General features: G+C 33.1%; 3 protein-coding genes across 6 annotated transcripts; all 3 read left to right on the plus strand.

Moving 5' to 3' along the window:
* Positions 1 to 879: 879 nt before the first annotated feature.
* On the plus strand, positions 880 to 4,276 carry LOC101498967 (probable methyltransferase At1g29790). Of its 3 annotated transcripts, XR_003473642.2 has the most exons (3): positions 880 to 2,317; positions 2,730 to 2,920; positions 3,831 to 4,276. XR_003473642.2 is itself a non-coding variant. In XM_073369416.1 (2 exons), exon 1 carries the CDS (start codon positions 1,129 to 1,131, stop codon positions 2,299 to 2,301), a length of 1,173 nt encoding a protein of 390 aa, XP_073225517.1. In that variant the 5' UTR covers positions 880 to 1,128; the 3' UTR covers positions 2,302 to 2,317; positions 3,799 to 4,276. The 3 variants fall into 3 exon arrangements, 2 of the variants coding, with proteins under 2 accessions (XP_073225517.1, XP_004504712.1); XM_073369416.1 differs by lacking the exon at positions 2,730 to 2,920 and having other exon boundaries at positions 3,799 to 4,276; XM_004504655.4 differs by lacking the exon at positions 2,730 to 2,920 and having other exon boundaries at positions 892 to 2,317.
* A 1,691-nt stretch (positions 4,277 to 5,967) lies between these two features.
* LOC101499286 (uncharacterized) lies at positions 5,968 to 8,825 on the plus strand. The gene is made up of 4 exons (XM_004504656.4): positions 5,968 to 6,126; positions 6,570 to 7,439; positions 7,546 to 7,704; positions 8,181 to 8,825. The coding sequence occupies exons 2-4, from the start codon at positions 6,579 to 6,581 to the stop codon at positions 8,454 to 8,456; spliced, it is 1,296 nt and encodes a 431-aa protein (XP_004504713.1). The 5' UTR covers positions 5,968 to 6,126; positions 6,570 to 6,578; the 3' UTR covers positions 8,457 to 8,825.
* A 3,100-nt stretch (positions 8,826 to 11,925) lies between these two features.
* LOC101499604 (small RNA 2'-O-methyltransferase) lies at positions 11,926 to 21,437 on the plus strand. 2 transcript variants are annotated; one of them, XM_027336208.2, is made up of 10 exons: positions 11,926 to 12,138; positions 12,693 to 12,994; positions 13,980 to 14,069; positions 14,960 to 15,414; positions 15,494 to 15,730; positions 16,629 to 17,554; positions 17,677 to 17,828; positions 17,904 to 18,020; positions 18,991 to 19,119; positions 20,453 to 21,437. In XM_027336208.2, exons 2-10 carry the CDS (start codon positions 12,722 to 12,724, stop codon positions 20,888 to 20,890), a joined length of 2,817 nt encoding a protein of 938 aa, XP_027192009.1. In that variant the 5' UTR covers positions 11,926 to 12,138; positions 12,693 to 12,721; the 3' UTR covers positions 20,891 to 21,437. The 2 variants fall into 2 exon arrangements, with proteins under 2 accessions (XP_027192009.1, XP_004504714.1); XM_004504657.4 differs by having other exon boundaries at positions 11,927 to 12,138; positions 12,698 to 12,994.
* The last annotated feature ends 130 nt before the right edge of the window (positions 21,438 to 21,567 follow it).

Consider the following 21,567-nt stretch of genomic DNA (forward strand, 5'->3'; position numbering starts at 1 on the left):
ATATTATAATGTCGTTTGTTTTCTCGTCTAACTGCAATATACATAGAGGCAACATATTTGTCATGTCAATGCCATACTTTAAGTAAGAAATTTATGAATGTTATCACTAAATTCAACACTCTATTAGTCGTACATATTATTTATTAATATATAGTTGGATTTGTCATGTCAAATACTATTTACAGTCAATATAAGTTAGCAACAATAAATATTTTTTACAAAGATTGATTGAATTAAAAACTGTGAATCTTGTATTATTATTGATCATATGTAAAAGAAATTAATTTTTTAAGATTAAAATTTTAATTTGATTATTGACTAATAAAATCTTTATGAATATGGTTGACGTAATTTTTAATTTTTTAATTAATTTTAATATTAAAATATGATTGAGAAATGTCTGCCATTATGATGAATTTGATTGTACTTCTTTTATTTGCATTTAAATGAAGTGTACATATCAGGAGAAAAAAATAGTTGGGGATGTTAAAGAGTTTCCAATTAATCGTTAACCCAAAAATGAAAAACTTTCCAATCAGCAAAGTCAGCACAAATTTAAGAAAGAAATGAAAAATATTAAACGCTTGTAAACAAGACTCACGTGGACGAAATTCACGGGCATCCCGTTGTTTTGCCCTTTTCCGTAGAGGTAAAATTACTTTCCCTCGATTTCTAGTTACAAAATTGATTTAAAAGAACACGTAGAAAAAAAAAAAATGCAGGAAGACCGTTTTCTTTTTCTTATTTTGCAAAATCTGAAAATCCAATTATTTCGTCTTCATCGTTCACTAGAAAAATAGAAGCTTCCATAAATTATAGAATTAGAATTACTACATCAAAGTGAGTAAAGTAAACAGACTAAATAAACTCAGTGGTCCCACATATAGAATAGATCCATAACCAAACAAGTAAGCATCACGGATCATAAGTGTTAGCACCAGGAGATCAATTTTGACACCACACTACACACTACACACTACACTACCATTCTCACAAATCACATGAAATTAATTAATCAGTTTACTAACCCCACTTGTGAATCTTAAAATAATCATTTTTAGCTTTGGCAAATCCCAATTAACCACAACCAGAACCAAATAAGGCAATGACAGTGTGAGACACAGTGATATGAACTCCGACTCTAAGCTTAGCAGAGAAGAACAAAAGAAAAAAAGCAAATCCAAAATGGGTTTCACATTCAGCACCATGACTCTAAACCTTCTCCTCCTAATAGCAATGGTAGCCACCAACATTCTCTCACTCTACCACCTCTCCACAACACTTCAATCCCCTAAATCCCCAAATCCACACACACTAATCCCCGACCAACTCCTCCGTCAACTTCACACCATACGCGCCACCATTAACCACCTCACGCGCCTCCAACCCTCAGACACAAAATCATCAATCCCTTCAGATCTATTACTATACTCACACCTCTCTCCAATTGCTTCTTCATGCCATCACCACCCTGATCTTCTCCACAAGTACATGACTTACACACCTTTCTCTCTTTGTCCTTCCGATTCCGACCTCGCCGAATCCCTAATTCTTCGCGGTTGTCACCCTCTCCCTCGCCGACGATGCTTCTCCAAAACCCCCAAAAAACTATCAATTTCGCTTCCTCAAAACCCTTTCCCTAATTCTCTCCCTGATTCCTCCGTAATTTGGGATCGTTACTCATGTAAATCATTCGATTGTCTCAACCGTCAAAACCCTAATCTCGGTTTCGAACCTTCACGTGAAGCTTCCAAGTTTAACACCTACAGTTCCGAATTAGATCTTCCAGTTCAACAGCTTCTCCAGATCGCGAAAACCGCGAAATCGGTTCTTCGACTCGGTCTCGACGTCGGCGGTGGAACTGGCTCATTCGCCGCCGCGATGAAGCTTCGTAATGTTACGGTAGTTACAACTACCATGAATGTTGCTGCGCCTTATAGTGAGACTGTTGCGTTGAGGGGGCTTGTACCGCTTCACGTGCCGTTGCAGCAACGGTTGCCGATTTTCGACGGTGTTGTGGATATTGTTCGGTGTGGGCGTGCGGTGAACCGGTGGATTCCGGTGACGATGATGGAATTTTTGTTGTTTGATGTTGATAGGGTTTTGAGAGGTGGAGGGTTTTTGTGGTTGGATCATTTTTTTAGTAAGGGTGTAGATCTTGAGAAAGTGTATGCGCCTTTGATTGGGAAATTGGGTTACAAGAAGGTGAAGTGGGCAACGGGGAATAAGACTGATGCTGGTGGTGTTAAGAATGGGGAACTTTACTTGACTGCATTGCTCCAAAAGCCTCTCTCAAGATGAGGTTGTCACTCAAAAGGTAGGAACTTTTATTACTCATGCTTGAAAATGTCCATGATTGAATATTGAGATATTTAAAATTCGTGAATGGTTAGTGCATTTGGGACTTGGTCAATATGTTGTTTGTTTTGATTTTAGAGAAATAGTGGTGTTATTTTAATTTTACAGGCTAAGAAGGTTTGCAAGCAAGAGTGTTGTCATGATTTTGACACACTGAAGTTTTAAGGTGTATATATTGTTAGCTATTGCTTGCAGACTCTGGTTTTTTTTTTTTTTTTTTTTTTTAAAATAAAAAAATTGAATTTATTGTTAGTTTAAATTTGATGCATTTTTTAATGATGTGTCCACACATTGAAATTTTTTAGGGTGTCAAACATTTTAATGATTTAACTATTTTTGATTCGATTATAGTTTAAAATAAAATTTGCCAGTGACAGATTGGTTGAATTCAAGTTTTGTACATTAAACAATGTTGAACCTAATCCTGGTTGGTGGAAGACCCAAATGTTGTGTTTAATCAGTGATTTCACAGTAAGCATGGAATATTACTTGGGGCTCTTGAGGCCACTTCCTTCCTTCATTCAGCCCATACCACATAATGCATCCTACAAAAACTGTTTGAGTAAGTGGAACTGGACCTTTTCATCGTAGATTTTTCACATGAAGAAGAGAGACAACAACAATCACTAAATAAAGTCCTGTCGTCTTATCCCACTAGGTGGGGTTGGGTACATAAATTAGATCATGCATTAAGTTTAAAGATAAACTATTTACCTCTAAATCTCTCTTAATAATTTGACCTATAGTTTTTCTTGGTCTCACTCAATCCCAAGCTATATTGGTATCTCGTGAAGAGAGAGATAGACACAATTGATTAAAATACATTTTTTTATGGAAGGATCCTTTTTTAGAAAACTAGTAGGTGTATTATCTTTCCTATAATGGAGGTAGTCTAAATTCCAATACAATTGAGGTGGATGTTTACTAACGCTGATGAGCTTGAGCAATCATTTATGTCTCAAACAGAGTTTTGGCTTATGAACGAAAATAAAATTTGCCAGCTGACACATGGTATATGTCTTTTTTGGTAAATACACCTTTACAAGTACTTTTGATAAATATAATCCAACAAATTTTATTTTCTCAAACATATGTTGGAGAAAAAGTATTCAAACATAAATCATGTTAAAGAAAACTCAATTTTGACCAAAAGTATATTTGCAAAATGAGGTTTAATCAAAAGTACATTTGCAAACTTCAATCCAAACACACTAAGATTCTTGCAGCTTCAAACGTGTGTTGTGCAGCTGCCAACTGCTCCATTAGATGTAAGTAGGATATACTGCCATATAATTAAAAATAAACGAGTAAATTGTGGGAATCAACTCTAATTTTGATGTATTATTACAATTTCCTAAGTTCGGTTGGATGTGATGTGGTGTGTTATTTCTTGTTTATAATTCTATAATTCTGCAACTCCCTCTTCTGACTCTGATCCAGTGGGTTTTTCCTCCCTTTTGTGGATATTGCAGGTTGATATATGTGCTGTAAGGAAGATAAGCATGCTGGTTTATCCTGATTTCCTTGCTCTGGAATTTTTATGGGGCGCTTAATGAAGCAGTGTTCATGGCCAATGTGATCCATCATCCCAATGTTGTAGAAAAAGAATCATTAACGCATGGGAACAAAGCTAGAAGGAAGTCAAGCACAGGTCTATGTATATCCTGTGGACTTGGGGGAACTTGTGGAGGAAAATAGTGTTTATGATCGTTTTTGCTTCTTCTTTGATTCAATTGTTCTATTCCAATTATTTGTTTGGAAATAAATTCAAGGAATGTTGTTGCCTGATTCGTGTTCCCTCATCACCTAGTTTTCATTATTCTATTTGTTAACCATGTTGTTAATGCAAAATATCAATAGGTTTTACTAATGGCTAATATCTGCCAGGGAATCTAGTTGAACGTCTCTTTTCAGTTGATGCCATTTCGTTAACAATTCCTACAAAACTACTATTGGTGTGTTTGGACATATTGTTTTTCACGGCAAAAAATCATGGCCAAGTGAAAGCTACAATAGAGTAGCTTCACTATCACCGCTCGTTTGGGTGCTCCAACCACTTCACCAAACCTAAGCTATATTGCTATGAATTGCACAAGATGGTCTTGTGCAAACAATTCTTATTTGGTTTATAAATTATAAAATACCATTTTGAAAATTGAAAATTTTATAGTTAAAAAATAAAGTTGAAAATGTTCTAAAATCAAACTGCTCGTTCCTTTTTTTTACGGGCGACCTGTTCCTACCTCAAAAATGCATTTTGTGCAATTTTCATATCCCAAACCATCTAAGTGGATGGGCTATAAAGAATTTTGATAAATTGCAATGGGTCATAAAAGCTAACACATGGCCATTATAAACAGAATGTCTCATAGTCAAACGTTTTTAATTTGTTTTAATTATAGTAACTTGACAAATGCATTTGTCAAAGTTTGAGTCTTACATTGGTAATATATTTATTTCATCCTGAAATAATCTACTTATTTGTTAAAGAAATTTGTCCCACATTTTTTAAAATCATTTTTAGCTTTTGAAACAAATTTTAACTATTTCTTCTATTTAATTATACCATTTAACTAATGTTACATGCATTATTTTTAAATTTATATCTTCGACTTTGTATTTATGATAAATGTAATACATTAATGTTTGATGAAAATAATTTAGTAAAATTATTATTTAATTTTTTTCATTTATTATATTTTTTTTAATTTATATAAAATAATCAAATACGATAATTATTTCGAAACCGAGTGAATAAATGTTTGTAAAAATTGTATAAAATATTTTATTTTCACTGTAGTAGTAATTATTTCCAAATCAATACTAGTACTGTGTGCATCAATTTCAAATTTATTATACTCCAGTACTCGTTTATAACTATGATTTACACCATCGGTTTACAAAGATTAATTCATAAAATAATTACAAATTTTATTTATTTATAATTTTTTATGCAATATAAAATGATTTACATTCGAAACAAAAATACTAAGAGTGCACTTTAATGTGGTATGATAAAAGAATTTCATGTAACAAGATAAAGACAGGGGAAGAACTAAAACCTTCCACTATTTAGTGGTACAACACATGAAGATGAATTACATAAAATTAAGCAATTCTAAGTCTCAGCTTAATAAGGTAAAATAAACGAGTTTATATATTTATAGTTTATAAAATATTGAAACTTACATTTAAAACCTTCATTTTGATTATTTGAATTCATAATTATTTAATTATTTTTTTAAAAGACAAAATAACAAATAGTACCTAAAACTCACACATATAATTATAATAGATTGAAATAAAAATAAAAATAAAAATATTTAATCCAATAATATTATTGTTTACCGATCGAGTTAAACCTTAAAAAAAATATTACTTTTAATATTTTTTTACTCTGTATTTATTTATTAATGATCGTGATTTCAAATTGTGGAAAGTACTGGCCGGCCTATTATCGACAAAATCTCTAGTAGTATTTTAAATGCAAAAACATTACTACTTACTTTTCCCTTGTGGCTGCAATGCGTCATGGCTGACCCAATAAATAAAACCGACAATAATCTAGAATTTGGTTCCAAAATGCCACGAGTGTGTGAATGAATGAATGAATCAACGTTCTCACCTCACTCTCTACACTTTCATTCATCTCTATAAATGTTAAATGCCTTAGTTTCTCATATTTAAGCAAAACTACTCTCACACGCCCACGTTACCTCCTAAATTTATCGCCACACAAATTCCAAATTCTTTCGTCTTTTTTCTCAGGTACGCAGCTAACTTAACCCATTCCATCTTATCCTCCTTCATTTTTTCTCTGTTTCATCTATCTCTATTCACCATCTGTTGCTAATTTTAGCATTTATTTTAAAAAATAATAGTTGCTTGGTCATAGGTTTATTTCATAATTAAGGTTTTAAATAATATACTTTAACATCTTGATCATGATTCTGTTCAAACTATGTATCTCTTTTCATGTTATTTTCTGTAGTTTATTTGGTGAATATTCTCTTGCCCTTTTTAATATTTCTCTCCAACTTGCAAACTCTCTCTTACTTTGCAATTGTTTGTCTAATTTCAGAATTCTCTTGATTATCTAATATCTTGTCAGTAAATTTTATGAAAAATAGTGCATTTTTTACAATATGCATCTGTTTAATATATTTTTAATCAACAATTAGTTAATTTCTATTCATTTTTTTTTCTGACAGCAAATCAACATGTGGTTTGTATATGGAGATTTTTTATTTCCACTAGCAATACTTCTGATGTTGTTAGGAACACCATGTTTAGGTTCTTTTGTGAAAAGTGAAGATAAGATAAAATCAAGTGTTTTTTTGTCCCCAAAGTTTGAGCTAGGACCTGGTTCAGTTATCAACAGATATTATTATGATATTGATTTTCCAAGAGGTCATATAGCAATCAAGAGTTTCAATGCTGAAGTAATTGATGAAGCTGGAAACTCTATACCTCTCCATGAAACTTATCTCCATCATTGGGTTGTTGCAAGATATCATAAAAGTAAACATGTAACACACAGAGAGTATGATAGCCATAGAATGCTTCAAAACTCAGATAATGGTGTTCTTGTGAGAAACAGTGGAATATGCCAGGAAAATACTCTTGGACAGTACTTTGGACTTGGTTCCGAAACACGAGGAACAGCCACTGATATTCCGGATCCTTTCGGTATAGAGATAGGTAATCCTGCAGAGATTCCAGAAGGGTTTGAGGAGAAATGGTTGGTTAATGTTCATGCCATCGATACACGCGGTGCGGAGGATAAGTTAGGATGTACTGAGTGTAAGTGTGACCTTTATAATGTTACAGTTGATGAATATGGAAGGCCTATAAGGCCAGATTATAAAGGAGGTTTGTTATGTTGTTATGATTATTCACAGTGCAAGTTGAAGGAAGGTTTTGAAGGTCCAAAGAGAAGCCTCTATTTAAAATACACAATAAAATGGGTTGATTGGAATGATTTTATAGTGCCTGTTAAGATTTATATAATTGATGTGACTGATACATTGCTGCAACTATCAGATAGTTCAAAAGGATTGAACTCAGAACATAGTTGCAAGGTAAATGAATTCATCAAGAAACATGTAGTTTGTTTTTGTCTCATTCTCAATTTAACTTCTAAAACATAAATAACACTAGTCCATGACATGGATTTGTTTGTTTTAGGTTGAGTATCTAGTTGAATCTTGCAGCACAGATTATAAGGAGGGTAATGGATGTGTTAACGTGAGGAGGACAAGTCTTCCACTGCAAACTGGTGGTTATGTGATCTATGGTGTTGCTCATCAGCATTCAGGTGGAATTGGTTCAACTCTGTATGGACAGGTAATTTGCAATAGTTACAACTTATATTAATTCTTAAATGAGGAAAAAAGCCAATGATATTTTGACATCCAAATTTTAATGTCGAATACGGTGTCCTTTGATTTTTGTGTGTATTTTTGTAATGTGTGTAAGTTGTAAAAGATGAAAAGCGCGATAGATAGAGATAAACACATATAGTGTCTGCAATGTGATGTTCAAATAACACAACTATTCTTGAATACTTATATTAGATATCACATCACTTTCTAGCTAGTAGCACACCTTTATTCAAAAAGTAATCATGGAAGGGTCCAATCCATTATGATAGTTTTTCTGTTTTTCCATGTGATAGTTTTCAACTGAGGGTTTTTAGTTAACAAGAAAATGGTATGGTTTATTTTGCAATTGAGGAATAACAATGCTTATTTTACTTTTGATGAAGAAATTAAACATTATATAGTAGCTTGTTTTCTGAAATTTGTGGACTTTGTTATCAGGATGGGAGGGTTATATGTTCTTCTATACCAAGTTATGGAAATGGAAATGAAGCAGGAAATGAGGCAGGTTACATTGTAGGAATGTCCACTTGTTATCCTCAACCAGGTTCTGTCAAGATAATTGATGGTGAAACTTTAACACTAGAGTCTAGCTACAACAATAGCCAAGAACACACTGGAGTAATGGGACTTTTCTACCTATTGGTGGCAGAACAGCTTCCATACCAACAATACTTCAGACATTCTACTCGTTCTTCATTTTTTGTGAATGTATGAATAATATATATTTGAGTAATTAGTAACATATACGCTAGTATAATTGGAATGCCACCAATGGTGTCAAAGTAGTATATAATTGATCAAGCGGAATAAAGAATAAAAACAAGATTATAAAGTTTAGCTGAATAATACACTTCTCTCTGTCTTCAGCTAGCTATACTAGTTCGTATTGTTGGTTTAATCCACTCTTTTTTTTTATCATAATTCATAGGGCTATGTGTGATAAGTTTGTTGTACCATATAATAGTATACTAGTATTACATAGTATATAGCTCTTGTAAGTCTATAAAGTCTAATATTGTACCCTATTTCCATAGGGGTAAAGTTCCTTTTGTCGATTTGCTATGTAATGTGTGGATTAATCCTCGTGGTTTTGTCATTGTCGTATTATATATGTGTTAACCCTTGTAGTATTATATGAAAAAATCTCAGCAAGTAATTAATTAATTTATATAAATCCAAGTAGCTGGCATCAGAAGTCAGAACCTGATATGAAGAAGGTCTTCTTCAACCAACAAGGCATGGAAGGCTAGTCAGGATACCCCTTGTTTGGTTTGATGCTGGTCCTTATCAGGCTTATTTAAAATTATATTTTTTATTATTTATCTTATAGTTGTCACAGTTTGGTTTTTTATTTTCTATTTTTTAAATTGATCATTTATCTTTTAAAATCTTTACAACACAAACGAGATGATGTAACTTTAATGCGTTTTGTTACATTTGAAATTTAGATAAAGGTCTATCTAAATTTTAGAACATTGACTACACTAAGATTTCTATGGTAAAAATGATTTTCAATTATGGAAAAAGTCATGGATCGATTTTCATCATCGAAGTATATACGAGATACACAATATCAAAATCTTGTGTATATTTATATTCGTTTTTGTGGTTCACTTTAACTTCTTTGTATTCTATTTTTTGGTTTGGAGTTTTGGACATTTTTGTTTGTTTTTTAATATAAATATGGTGTTGTTCATTGAACTTTTGTTGGTTTTTGTCTTTTGTCACATTGTAAATGTTTTTTACATGGATTTCAACCACCATGGGGGACAATTTGTGAACAATGGTACATATGTGTGCACGTGTGTGTATTTATGTTATTAATTTGATTCTTTTAAGGTAGTGGTGGGGTAATGTTGTATTATTTTTGACATATTTGGTGGGGTAGTGTTAAAATGAGTTGTTTATGTTTGTGGTTCACTTCATTGCATTCTATTTTTCGGTTTGAGGTTCAAGACATTTTTGTCTGTTTTTTATTGTAAACATGATGACCTCAACTTGTCCCAACCCAAACTGTCCAGCCAGCCCCGTACTAGTCTCATCCAAATTGTGCAACCCCAAACTAGTCAGTCCAAACCACTCCCCACCTAGAATGTCCAACCCCAAACTAGTCCTCACTCATGCTTGCAATTCCCAACCCAAACCACCACGAAAATATAGAAAAACTATACATTCTCAACCATCACAAACTTCTTAATCCCAACCTACATATTCCATAACACAACCACCAAAAACATGTTCAAACTACAAAATAAACAAACCAAAATTAATACTCTTACTTCCAGTCCTACTCTTAAACCTAATATTCGTTCAAAAACTTCAACTTCTCAACCACTATCACTGCCAAAAACATCTTCTTTGTTTTCAACTATAAACTCTGAACCATCCGTTGTAACGAGGAAAAAGATACCTATTAGGAGAGTCGAAGCAGAAAAATAATGACAATATTTTGTTGTCTATTTTGTACTCGAAGCACAATTGGGTTATATTTTGTATGACTAAATTGTTTACTCGAAAGTCGAAACACATTCGTAAACACAATGACATCGTTGTTCGAATCTAATTTGCATCACACTCAAATTGAAGGTAGGGTTGTTATGGCTTCTCGAATTTGAATAATTGGCTTGGTTTGATGTCGTGGCATACATTAATTTGATGAAATTGATTTTATTGGTAATTTTTGGAAAAACAAAAACCTATTTTGTAAAATAAAGTAGATGAAAATTAATTGGCTAAGTGACCATTGTAACTACATTTGTCACGTCAAACACCTTTTTTACACCTCATATGTTTTTTTTTGCAACTCAGCTGCTTTTAAAAGGAAAATTTTAAAAAGGTAAATGCTTCAAACGTTTCATCATATAAAAAAATAATTTAAAAAAAAAAAAGATAAAAGACTAAACTATCACAAATAAATAAGATAAATTGAAAAAAAATGTAGTTTTGTCTTCTTTAAACTATTGTTTGGAGTTAGGAGTTATGATTACAATGCAAGTGTCATGTTTTCAAACAAAAAGAATACAAACAAAATAAACCAATGACTTGGAACTATGCTAAGTAATTTTTGTTGGCATTACTTTTCCTATGCAGTTTTTTTTTTATGTATCATTTGTTATATCTTTTTTTTGGTATCGCTTTCTTGCCCCGTGCAAAGTTCACTTAAAATGGAATTTCCTTCTCATTTCCTGCCACCTTCTACACCGTTCCTTCTTGATATACACTTTTCCCCTCTCTTTACACCCACAATATTTTGCCACCGTATTGAGCTATATCTCCCTCCCTCCCCAATCCAAACATCTCTCTATCCATACATATCAATGAGACACTTATGTTATAGATTGCTTTTTTTTTTTTCCAGCTCACTCTTCAATATCATTTATCAAAAAAGTTAGATGGAATGTCCTTAAGTATTTAATCACTATTCTTCTTCGCTTTAAATTCGTGCACACATATTGTCCTACTTAACCCAATTCAATCTTTCTACTTCCTTACTCCCACCCCACAAAAATTATTTAAAGATAGTTTCAACTTTAGTGCGAAAGAAGACAAGTAAAACACAAGAAATGTCATTTATCAGAAATATTATGTTTTTCTGAATTTTAAGTTAACTCCCGTTGATAGAGTCAATTGCACATACAAATACGATTAATTTAACAAAAAAAACTTATATAGTAGTTGATAAATGATAAAATATATAGACTAAATGCATCGATTAGTCTTTTAAATAATTTATTTTTAACTTTTTTTAAATAAATTAGTGATTTTAATTTATGTGTAACAAATTAATTCTTTAAATCTATAACCATTTATCAAGTTAACCTTTTAAGTACATTTTGTTACAAAAAACTTATGTGTTGTTAAGGATCCAAAAACACAAGATTCAAAAAACTCATTTAAACTTTAAAGTAAACATATTTAAGTTATTATTTTGTCCATCTTATGGACACATTTAACCTTATTTATGGTCTAAGTATTTCCACATTTTTGAACATAACAAAAAGTTTTGTTTGTAATTAATGATTTCGATTGTACATAATTTTTTTATAACATAATGTATTTAAAAAATTAACTACATAACTATTTAGAGACTTAGAAGACGAATATAAAGTTAAAGATTAAAAGATGCATTTAACTATATATATATCTGTGTTAAATTAAAACTAAGTAACTTGCAAGTATTGTTACGCGCAAACAAAAACATTAGCATATTATGAAAAACAAAAAGAAACTTGGAAGTAGACACAGACAGTTTTTGCAGTGAGAGTTGAGTGACCCAAAAACACTCCAAAAACCTTTCCATCTTCGCCTTCTTCTTTTTCCCCCACACTTCATTTCATTCACTGCTTCGTTTTTTTTGAAGCCTAATTTCTACGCACTCAACTATACGAACCTTAAGGTACATTCTCTCGCTCACGCCTTTTCCATTTTTTCAAAAATAAATTGCTTCTAACAACTTTTACATTCTTCAACTTGCTTCACATTTCTAATTCTCTCCCTTTTCGCACTCGCTTTATTCTCTCGCTCCAAATTTCATTCATACCGTTTTGTTTTTATGCTTGTTTTATTTTTATCTAAATCAACGTCATTTCAAGAATCTAACATTTCTCTTTATGCCTTATGCAACTCAAAAATGTTTTGCTTTTTGTTCATCAATTCTGCGTTTTAGGTTTTAAAGTGTTTTATTTTCTTTTTTGTTTGTTGATTATATATTTCAAATTTTCTGGAAATGCTGATTGAAAGATAAATTAGGTTCCTAATTAGTGCATGCATTCTGCTTTATTCCCTTCAAAAAATGGGAAGGCTAATGTAGGTTCATTCCTAGATTTTATGCTAGTTATTGGCTATTGCTTAGATGTACTTCATTCATTGTTGATCTTATTATATTAAATGTCAATTTGTAGTAGATTGACTTGTTTCTGGCTGATGTACTTTAAATTGTTGATTTTCAAGAATAGATTGTAAATGTTCTGAGCTTTCTCATGGAAACAAAAGAACATCATGCTGTTGCACCGAAAAAACCAACTCTTACACCTAAGGCTATAATACACCAAAAGTTTGGCAAAATGGCTTGTTACGTGGTAGAGGAAGTGAAGGAGGTCTGTCAAACTGAATGTCCAGGTTTAAGCATTCCACAGACGGGACCCTGCCTTTTCCGTTGCACATTGCAGCTTCCAGAAGTTACGGTTGTGTCAGGGACTTTTAAGAAAAAAAAGGATGCAGAGCAATCTGCTGCAGAGATGGCTATAGAGAAGGTATTACTCACTTCCAATCAGCATGGAGATTATTGATATAATAATTAATAATATCATTGTGCTTGTACTCGATTATCCTTTTAATTAGATTTATCTATGCTTGCTGTGATAGGTTGATTGCTAGCTCACTTTTTCTTCTGTCACAATTATTTTAAATCTAGCCAGAACCTCGTCTCATTTTCTCATTGATTTCCATATAGTTACAAAGAAGAAGTAGAGCTGATAAATTACATACTTTTGTTAAATTTGGTCGTTGATGATTATTTGTAATTTTAGTCTTGCTTTAAAGATGATAGTGGCCTAAGTGGAACTGGAAAGTTGAGTTTGATTTCTTGCGTTTGGAGATGTCAATGCCAAGAACACTCACACGTATATGTGAATTTGACTTTGTTGAACCTTTTCAGTAATACAGTCATGCATTTTAAATGTTACATTGTACAGTGTGCGTACCTTTTTATTCTATAATAATTGTAGCACTATCTTATAACGCTATGGTAGACACTAACTTTCATTTTCTCGCTTTTGTCCTCATTCAGCCCAACAAACGATTCTTCATGGAAAGTTGGTTTGAACTAGAACATGAGTTTATAATGTAAATTGTCCAATTTTGATGAGATGATGAGCTTATTGAAATATGGAAATATTTCACTCGAATTTCAAGCCCCAAAATTTTTTACGTGGATTTCTTTTTTCCGGTCAATGTCTTGTATTAGAGGCATTTTTAATGTGGTTTTCAATTGTATTTTATACTGACTCATTGTTGCAAACTAATTATTAAAATACTAAGAATAGACAAATGGATATTTTCCCAGTGCCCATTCTACAGACAATTTATTCAATATGTATGTTACCTATTTGGATTTTTGTGCTACGTAGAAATTGACTTTTTGTTGTATTATATCTACTATTTCAAGTGTTTACCCGTCTTTAGGATTATGTCATTTTAACTTTCACAAAGTTACTACTATTAATTACACTTCTGCAGCTTGGTATCATTCCAGAAACAATTGATCTCACTCCTCAGGAAGCACAGGAAAGTTTAGTTGCTCGAATCGCCTATCTATTTTCAGAAAAAGTAGGTAATTTATTCTGTGTTATTGAGTGATGCCTATTTTCAGTTATGAAAATAAAGTATATTAAGAACGCTACAATTCCTTTTGTGTAATAAGAGGGTGTTTGGAAGAACTTATTTAAGCTTATCTTGTGACATAAACACTTATGCAAGTGGACTGAATCGCTTATAAAAAAGTCTATGATAGCTAGCTTACAAGCACTTATCTTGTGTTTTCCGCTTGTACGATAAAGACCTTCTATTGTAGAAATAGGCTATACACAAGCTCTAATATTAAGCTGTTTTTCAAACTCAGCCTAAATTATGTTATTGTGTTTAGTTGGATGATCAAATGATCCTTCAGGTTTCTCATTTTGTTTCACCTGGTCATCCTTATGATTTATTTTTTCTAATTGCTAGAATGGTCTGTATATTGCCAGTTCTTGGTTGAGCTGGCAATGAAGACATTTGGTGATAAAGTTTGAGAATAGCTAATGTTGCTGTCTACTATTTAGTCTGTAGTCTGTTTCTAGTTATCAAATATCAATGTATGCTGTAGTGAACGTTAAGGATACACTGGTAGAAATGACTATATATTCTTATTGCCCTGCATTCCAGATTTTTTGATGGCAAGCAAATTATTCTTATTAAATTGGTCTTGTCTATGGAATTTGTTGGACATTTATCGGTGGTAAACATTAAGTTTTATGAAGTCCATTTTTCTACTTCTTTTTTCAGTTTTTCCCACTTCTTCTGCAATCCTTTATAAACTTGCTGGTCATCACATTGAAAAATTAGTCAAAAGGATTTATTATGATTTGTTTTTTCTGGATGATATTCCAATATTATATGTGGCTGTCAGTGAATTTAAATTCAGACTGATGCCATTTTTTTTGCCATTCGACACTCTACAGTTTCTCGTATCTGATCATCCACTCAGTGGTCACATTCGAGCTACTTTGAGGAGGAAAGGCGATCGTTGCGGATCAGTTCCTATTTCTGTCATTGCTGTCTGTGATGCAAAGATTTTCAGTTTGTGTAAATGTATTAATCCTGAGGTGGAGTCAAATCCATTTCTGGTTCTTTCATATGTAGTACGGGCCACTACAAAGTTACACGAGTTTCTTGCTACATCTGAGCAGCATCTCTGGATTAGAAAGCTGAGTCCATATTCACAAGATATTATAGAGTCATTAATGAAAGAAGGTGATTCACATGAATGCATTCCGGTTGCGGCCATATGCATTCCTAGTTCGATGGAAAAACATGTTGAAGCAGTGACTCTTCGTATATCTTTAAGACAATACTACCTTGATATCATTGCAAATGAACTTGGTTTAGAAGATTGCGCCAATGTTCTGATTTCAAGGTATGGTGAATTTACAGATAATTTTCTTAGACTGGATAATTGTTTTCTAACTAATTCTTGATCTCTGAGGCTACAATAGGAATATAGGCAAAGCTTCTTCTGAGATGAGACTGTTCTTTGCTGCTCAACAATCATATCTACTGGATCAGTCTTTTATATCTGGAAATGGAAAAGAAACGGAGGGATCTCTAAATGTTCGGGCAAGATACTTGTCTGGGCAAGATATAGTTGGTGATGCAATATTAGCATGCATCGGATATACTCGGAAATCTAGAGATCTTTTCTATGAGGATGTAACTGTTCAGTTGTATTACAGGTCTCTTTAAATTCAAATGTTTATTGAAATTTTAATTGTACAATGGCCAACCTTATATTACTTTCTTGCCTAAACTTATTAATTATACTTTGATTGAAAGAAGGTGTTATCATGTCATGCACTTTTGCTATATTATGGTCACATGGCGGCCAACTGAAGTATTTTTTATTTTGGTAGACCAACTTCTATAACCCTTTACTGGTTTTGATAATTGTGATAAAACTTTGTAATTACTCCTAGATCATAATTTAAAACTTAGAAATGATGTCCTTAAATTGATTGTCATCTAAAAGTGCTGAAAAGTGCCAATGATTGTTCACTACATTTGAATTTTCTGTCCTGACAAAATTGCTGGTCAACCTATCTAATCAATGATTTCTCCAGGTTTTTATTAGGCACACCACAGTTTCTTAGGTTAAGGAAGATAAAATGACCTCTCGATGTTGCTGCAAACTGAGTGCTCATAATAAAAGTAGAGAGTATTTTATTCTTTAACTCAAGTTTTCTGTTAGACCTCTTATAAAAATTGTTTATAAGAGGAGAGGGCGAAATTAATGAGCAGTTTGTGTAAGTTATTACTTAATAATTAGTTATTAAGTTAGATATGTATTGTGGGTGAATAAAAGGGGAAACTGCTGCCCATTGTTGGTTATTCTGTTTTCTTATTTGGTACCAGTTTCTATCATTTTCCTGATCATCCAACTTTTGTTTCTCATTTGCATGATACTTTCTTGGAATGATGTATACTAATTCCGTCCCGTGCATTTTTGCATCTGTTGAATATTTTTAGATGAACAACATTTGTCTTTTTTTGTTGATTCGAAATATTTTTTAGTTTCTGTTCGTGTTAAATTACACAACTTTGCATCATTTAGTGATTGCTAGGTTTTCTATACAGGATGCTTCTAGGGAAGACTCCAGGAGGCGTTTACAAAATATCCAGAGATGCCATACTCACAGCTGAGTTGCCTTCAAGATTTACCACAAGGGTTAACTGGAGGGGTTCCCTTCCCAGAGACATACTTTGTATGTTTTGCCGCCAGCATCGCCTGTCGGAACCTCTCTTTTCTGTTTTAAGTCCTCCTTTCAAAATACTAACCGAATCATCAGAATCATGTTTTAAAGCTGCAGACTCGGGCACAGATGTGATTGAATGTGCCAATGGAGCTTCTAAAAATGCATGTCCAAAGCAATCAGATTCAGAGATGTTTAAATGTGAAATAAAGTTACGTTCTAGGTGTGAGGATGTAATACTTTTGTGTTCCCCTGAGGATTGTTATAAGAAGCAGAACGATGCTATTCAGAATGCTTCATTGAAACTTCTATCATGGCTGAACAAGTATTTTAATTGTGTAGCTGCTCCTTTTGACCAGCTTTATGAGACTGCAAGCAACTCCAACATCCACATTTTTTCCAAAAACCTTTTCAGAGAAATTTTAACTGGCCAATCGAATCAGAATTGTCAGCTTTATGCAATGGAATGCAATAAATTACTTGAATCACAAGACATGTCAGGAAATGAGGTTTATTCATTAAAGATTGAAGGTCCAGACTCTGGTGTTTGTCCATGCAATGGATCTTTACCTTGTATTAGTTATTCAGCATCTTTGGTCGTGGAGGGTGAAAACATGAAAGAAGTTATTGAAGTTTGTAACGAGTTTGAGTTTGAGATCGGAGTTGGTGCTGTGGTTTCCTACATTGAGGAGGTTGTGATGCAGATGTCTGTTGGCCAGTATGCTTATTTCAATACGAACTTGGTCACTTCTGATTTGATTTTTGCTTCAGCTAGTGATTCAGCTAAAATGTTGTCCTTGTTATCTTCTAGTGAGTTACTTTCTCCTGTTATCCTCCAACCGAACACACACACATCCATTGGTTAGCCAGTGGCTAAATTGCTGATTCTGAATTGCTTACTGTGTCAATGATTTGATGTTCTTTTTTTTCAGAGGCCTGCTATGTGGAGTATGAAATTAATTTGACCAAAGTTGCAGAACCTCCAGAGGAAAGAATGGAGCAGGCTCTTTTTAGCCCTCCACTTTCAAAGCAAAGAGTGGAATTTGCAGTGCAACACATTGTAGAATCCCATGCTACTACTTTGGTATGCAAAACTTTCTCAACTTCTATTTTCTTTTGTTAGTCTGAGTTGTGAATTGGAGGTTTTCTTTCATCACAGCTTGATTTTGGATGTGGATCTGGAAGCTTGTTGGAAGCATTGCTAAATTACACAACTTCTCTGGAGAAAATTGCTGGTGTTGATATTTCACAGAAAGGTCTCACTCGTGCTGCAAAGGTCACATGCACTTCCCTATCTCAGTTTTCATTTTAGTTTTTTTAAGTAGAGTACCTAGGGTTTATGTTTAGATGTAAGCAGTGGCGGAGCTTGACAAAAATATTTGAGGGGCCAAATATATTAGCTATTATATTAAATGGTTTCACTGAAATTTGCATGAAAGTTTAAGTGGCTTAGTGGTTAGTGATCTTTGTTTTTAAGGTTGATGTATTGTGTTCAACACTTATCTCCTACTTTTTTAGTTTTTTTACATAGGACCTAGTTCTAAGTTTTGATGTATAGTACATATATACATCAATGTTAAAAACAAAACTTAGTAACGTTATCCTCAGTGGGTTTTGCGGGCCGGCCGCTACCCACTACACCAGTATAGCGTTTTGGTAGCCAGCTGCTAAGCTACACTATACGGTACTGACTACATAGGTCCTAACAAAGCTCCGCCCCTAAATGTAAGTGTCTTCAATTGTTTGGAATGTGTATAATACCAGAGATGAGCTGTCTGAAAATACGCCAAAGTAATGACTGTTATTGTTGCTTGTCCCAACTTTATCAAGATTTTGAGAAGGTGTTTATTATGCCTGTCTTGTAATATGCAAGTCTTTTTTGTGCATAATGGTGCCCACAAATTTTGAAAATAGGAAAGTAATTGGCCATACTATTTTATAATTATTATGTTGAGTACCATGTAATCTTTAGCTGATGGAAATATGTTAATATTGGAGTAAGATGTCTTTGACGTGATCTTTACTGACTTGAGTTCTGTTCAGTGTGGAAATATTGTCTATGTAATGAATTAAAGATTGTGTTGGACATGTAGTTGATGAAGGCCAGCCTTTTGATCTTTTGGATGTCTTGGTCTTATAGGACCTAGTACTTTGTGTGGGATACTGAAACCGTAACTATATTCTTGTATATACATGTGAAATTTCTGTCTTTAAGCTGCTTGATTTTGTGTGAATGAATTGTGCAGGTACTGAATTCAAAATTAGTTGCAAATTCAGATGCTGGTGTGACTACAAAATCACTTATACTTTATGAAGGCTCAATTACAAATTTTGATTCCAGGTTACATGGGTTTGATATTGGTACTTGTTTAGAGGTATTTCTTAATCCATATCTTATATTCCTATTATTGTTGACTTCATTTTTGATATGGTGTGTCCTAATTCAAGATATATTACTTCTTTATTCCTTGTATTAAATCATCTATGATATATGGTTTGTTTGGTGCTGAATTGATAGTGTGCTATTTATCCGATAAGTAAGTTCAATTTTGTTGGAACACAATTGCACACCACACACTACTGATTGCACGCATTGCTAAAGCAGTATCACACACACTTGAATGAATAATGACAGAATTGAGAGAAGAGAATGGGAATTGAAATGATGCTCCAAGTTGTATTCACATTAGAGACACTGGTGTCTATTTATACAGGCATAATGGGAGTTCCACATAGATTGGGCAAAACCAGAAAATGGTTACAACAACTAACCCCCTAAGGAACTCACCCAAAACTGAATTAACCAACTCTAACAATTATCTGTAACTTGAGTTTGATATTTTAAATTGCTCGCTTAATTATGTGAGAATGCTTGCTTAATTATACAAGTTGAACCTTATCTGGAATTGAATTTTCTTCAGGTCAAATAGGGCAGTAAAAGAGTTTGACTACTGTCGTAGATGAAAATTCCCAATTAGGTCTAAAATTTTCAATGTAGCTCTTCTGTCCAAATTGCAAATATGGAAGAGAATCATGCAGAATAGCTAGCTACATGTGATGACATTTGTTGATAGTACTGGTTGGGAAGATGAATATTTATGATGACACCCCGTAACCATCGTATTCCAGTAATACTCATATGCTTGTGGAATCAGCATTACTAAAGTGAGCAAATGACTTGAAAGGGTAAAGTAAGGGACCTCAACTGTTGTTAAAAAAAAGGACAGATGACTCCACATGCATGCACACAACAAATCATGAATATGATTAAATATAAATTTTATCAATAATTTTCTTATATAACACTTGGAGATTATGTACTTTACTCTCTAAAGTTGGAGCTCAGTTTGGAGGATATAAATCCCATGCTTTCAAGTATTCATTCATAAACACTAGTTTAAGCACCCTTAGGTTGAAGAAACTTGATAATCCTGCAAATGTCTACTTGTTCTTTAGCCTGTGACCAAGCACTTTTACATTATTTTCACTTGGAATTGTATGTAAATACCTCTGCATCAATTTGCTGGAATATACTTTGTACTAGCCATTTGAATTGATTGTGTATCCTGCAACCACTGTCATGTTCTTAAGGTGATACTGTTTTACTCATGCAACGATGTTTAGATTTAGACCTGTAAATCTGCATCTGTGCAGAAACCGATTATCATGGAACTGAATCAACTGATATAAATTGCTGATACAATGCAGGTGATTGAACATATGGATGAAGATCAAGCTTGTCTTTTTGGGGATGTGGCATTAAGCAGTTTTTGTCCAAGGATTCTCATTGTTTCTACACCAAATTTTGAATACAATGTAGTGCTCCAGAAGTCGAGTCCTCCTACCCATGAACAGGAAGATTTGGACGAGAAAACCCTCTTACAATCATGCAAGTTTCGCAATCATGACCACAAATTTGAGTGGACCAGAGAACAGTTCATACAGTGGGCATCCGAATTGGCTGCACGACACAATTACAGTGTGCAGTTCAGTGGTGTTGGTGGTTCTGTTGATGTTGAACCAGGTTTTGCGTCACAGATTGCAGTGTTTAAACGGGAATGGAGACCTGAAGATGATGTCCAGAAGCATACTGATATAAAAAACCATTATAATGAAATATGGGAATGGAATAGTAAAAACAGATAACTTTTTTTTTTCTTTAAAGGAAGCTAACAGAATGAAACTTGTACAGTTCTGATTGCTGGGCTTGCCAGAAAACAAGCAAAATAGAATGGATTCTAGGAGATAAGATTAAGGAAGGAAGTATTGGGAGGTTTGGTTAAGGCATGGATTTGGTTAGATCATGTCTTGTGGCCTCTGTTCATAGAGTCTGAAATTGGTTGCAAGAGAAATGTTCTGAGATATATATTATATGTAGGTAGATGGTAAAAAAGTTAGGGTCTTCCCCTGGAGTCTGATGAAGATTTAAAGGATAGCAGTATAGTTTCTGGAATAGGCATGGTAGTTTCTAAGGTGAATCCTAAACAGATAATGACATGTTTTGGTTATATTTTGCAGCCATCAAAACATGAGATTGTGTTTTGTTTATTTTCTTCAATTCTCACGTGTATTCGTAAATACTAATCAGAAAGTAAAAGTGTTAATCTTTTGTGTTTAAGTTTATACACAAAAAAAATTATGGTGTACAATTATTTTTTTGATTAAAGTACATTTACCAATTATTTAGTTATTATCTCTAACTTTAAATATAAGGTCCTTTAAATTTTTTTTCTTATCTATTTTTAAAAGATTCATTTCAAAATTTCATTGTAGTTATTAAATTTGATTTTAAATATAATTTTGAGTTTTTTTTTTTGTCTTTT

The sequence above is a fragment of the Cicer arietinum genome, chromosome 6, assembly GCF_000331145.2.
Source record: "Cicer arietinum cultivar CDC Frontier isolate Library 1 chromosome 6, Cicar.CDCFrontier_v2.0, whole genome shotgun sequence".
Lineage (NCBI taxonomy): Eukaryota > Viridiplantae > Streptophyta > Magnoliopsida > Fabales > Fabaceae > Cicer > Cicer arietinum.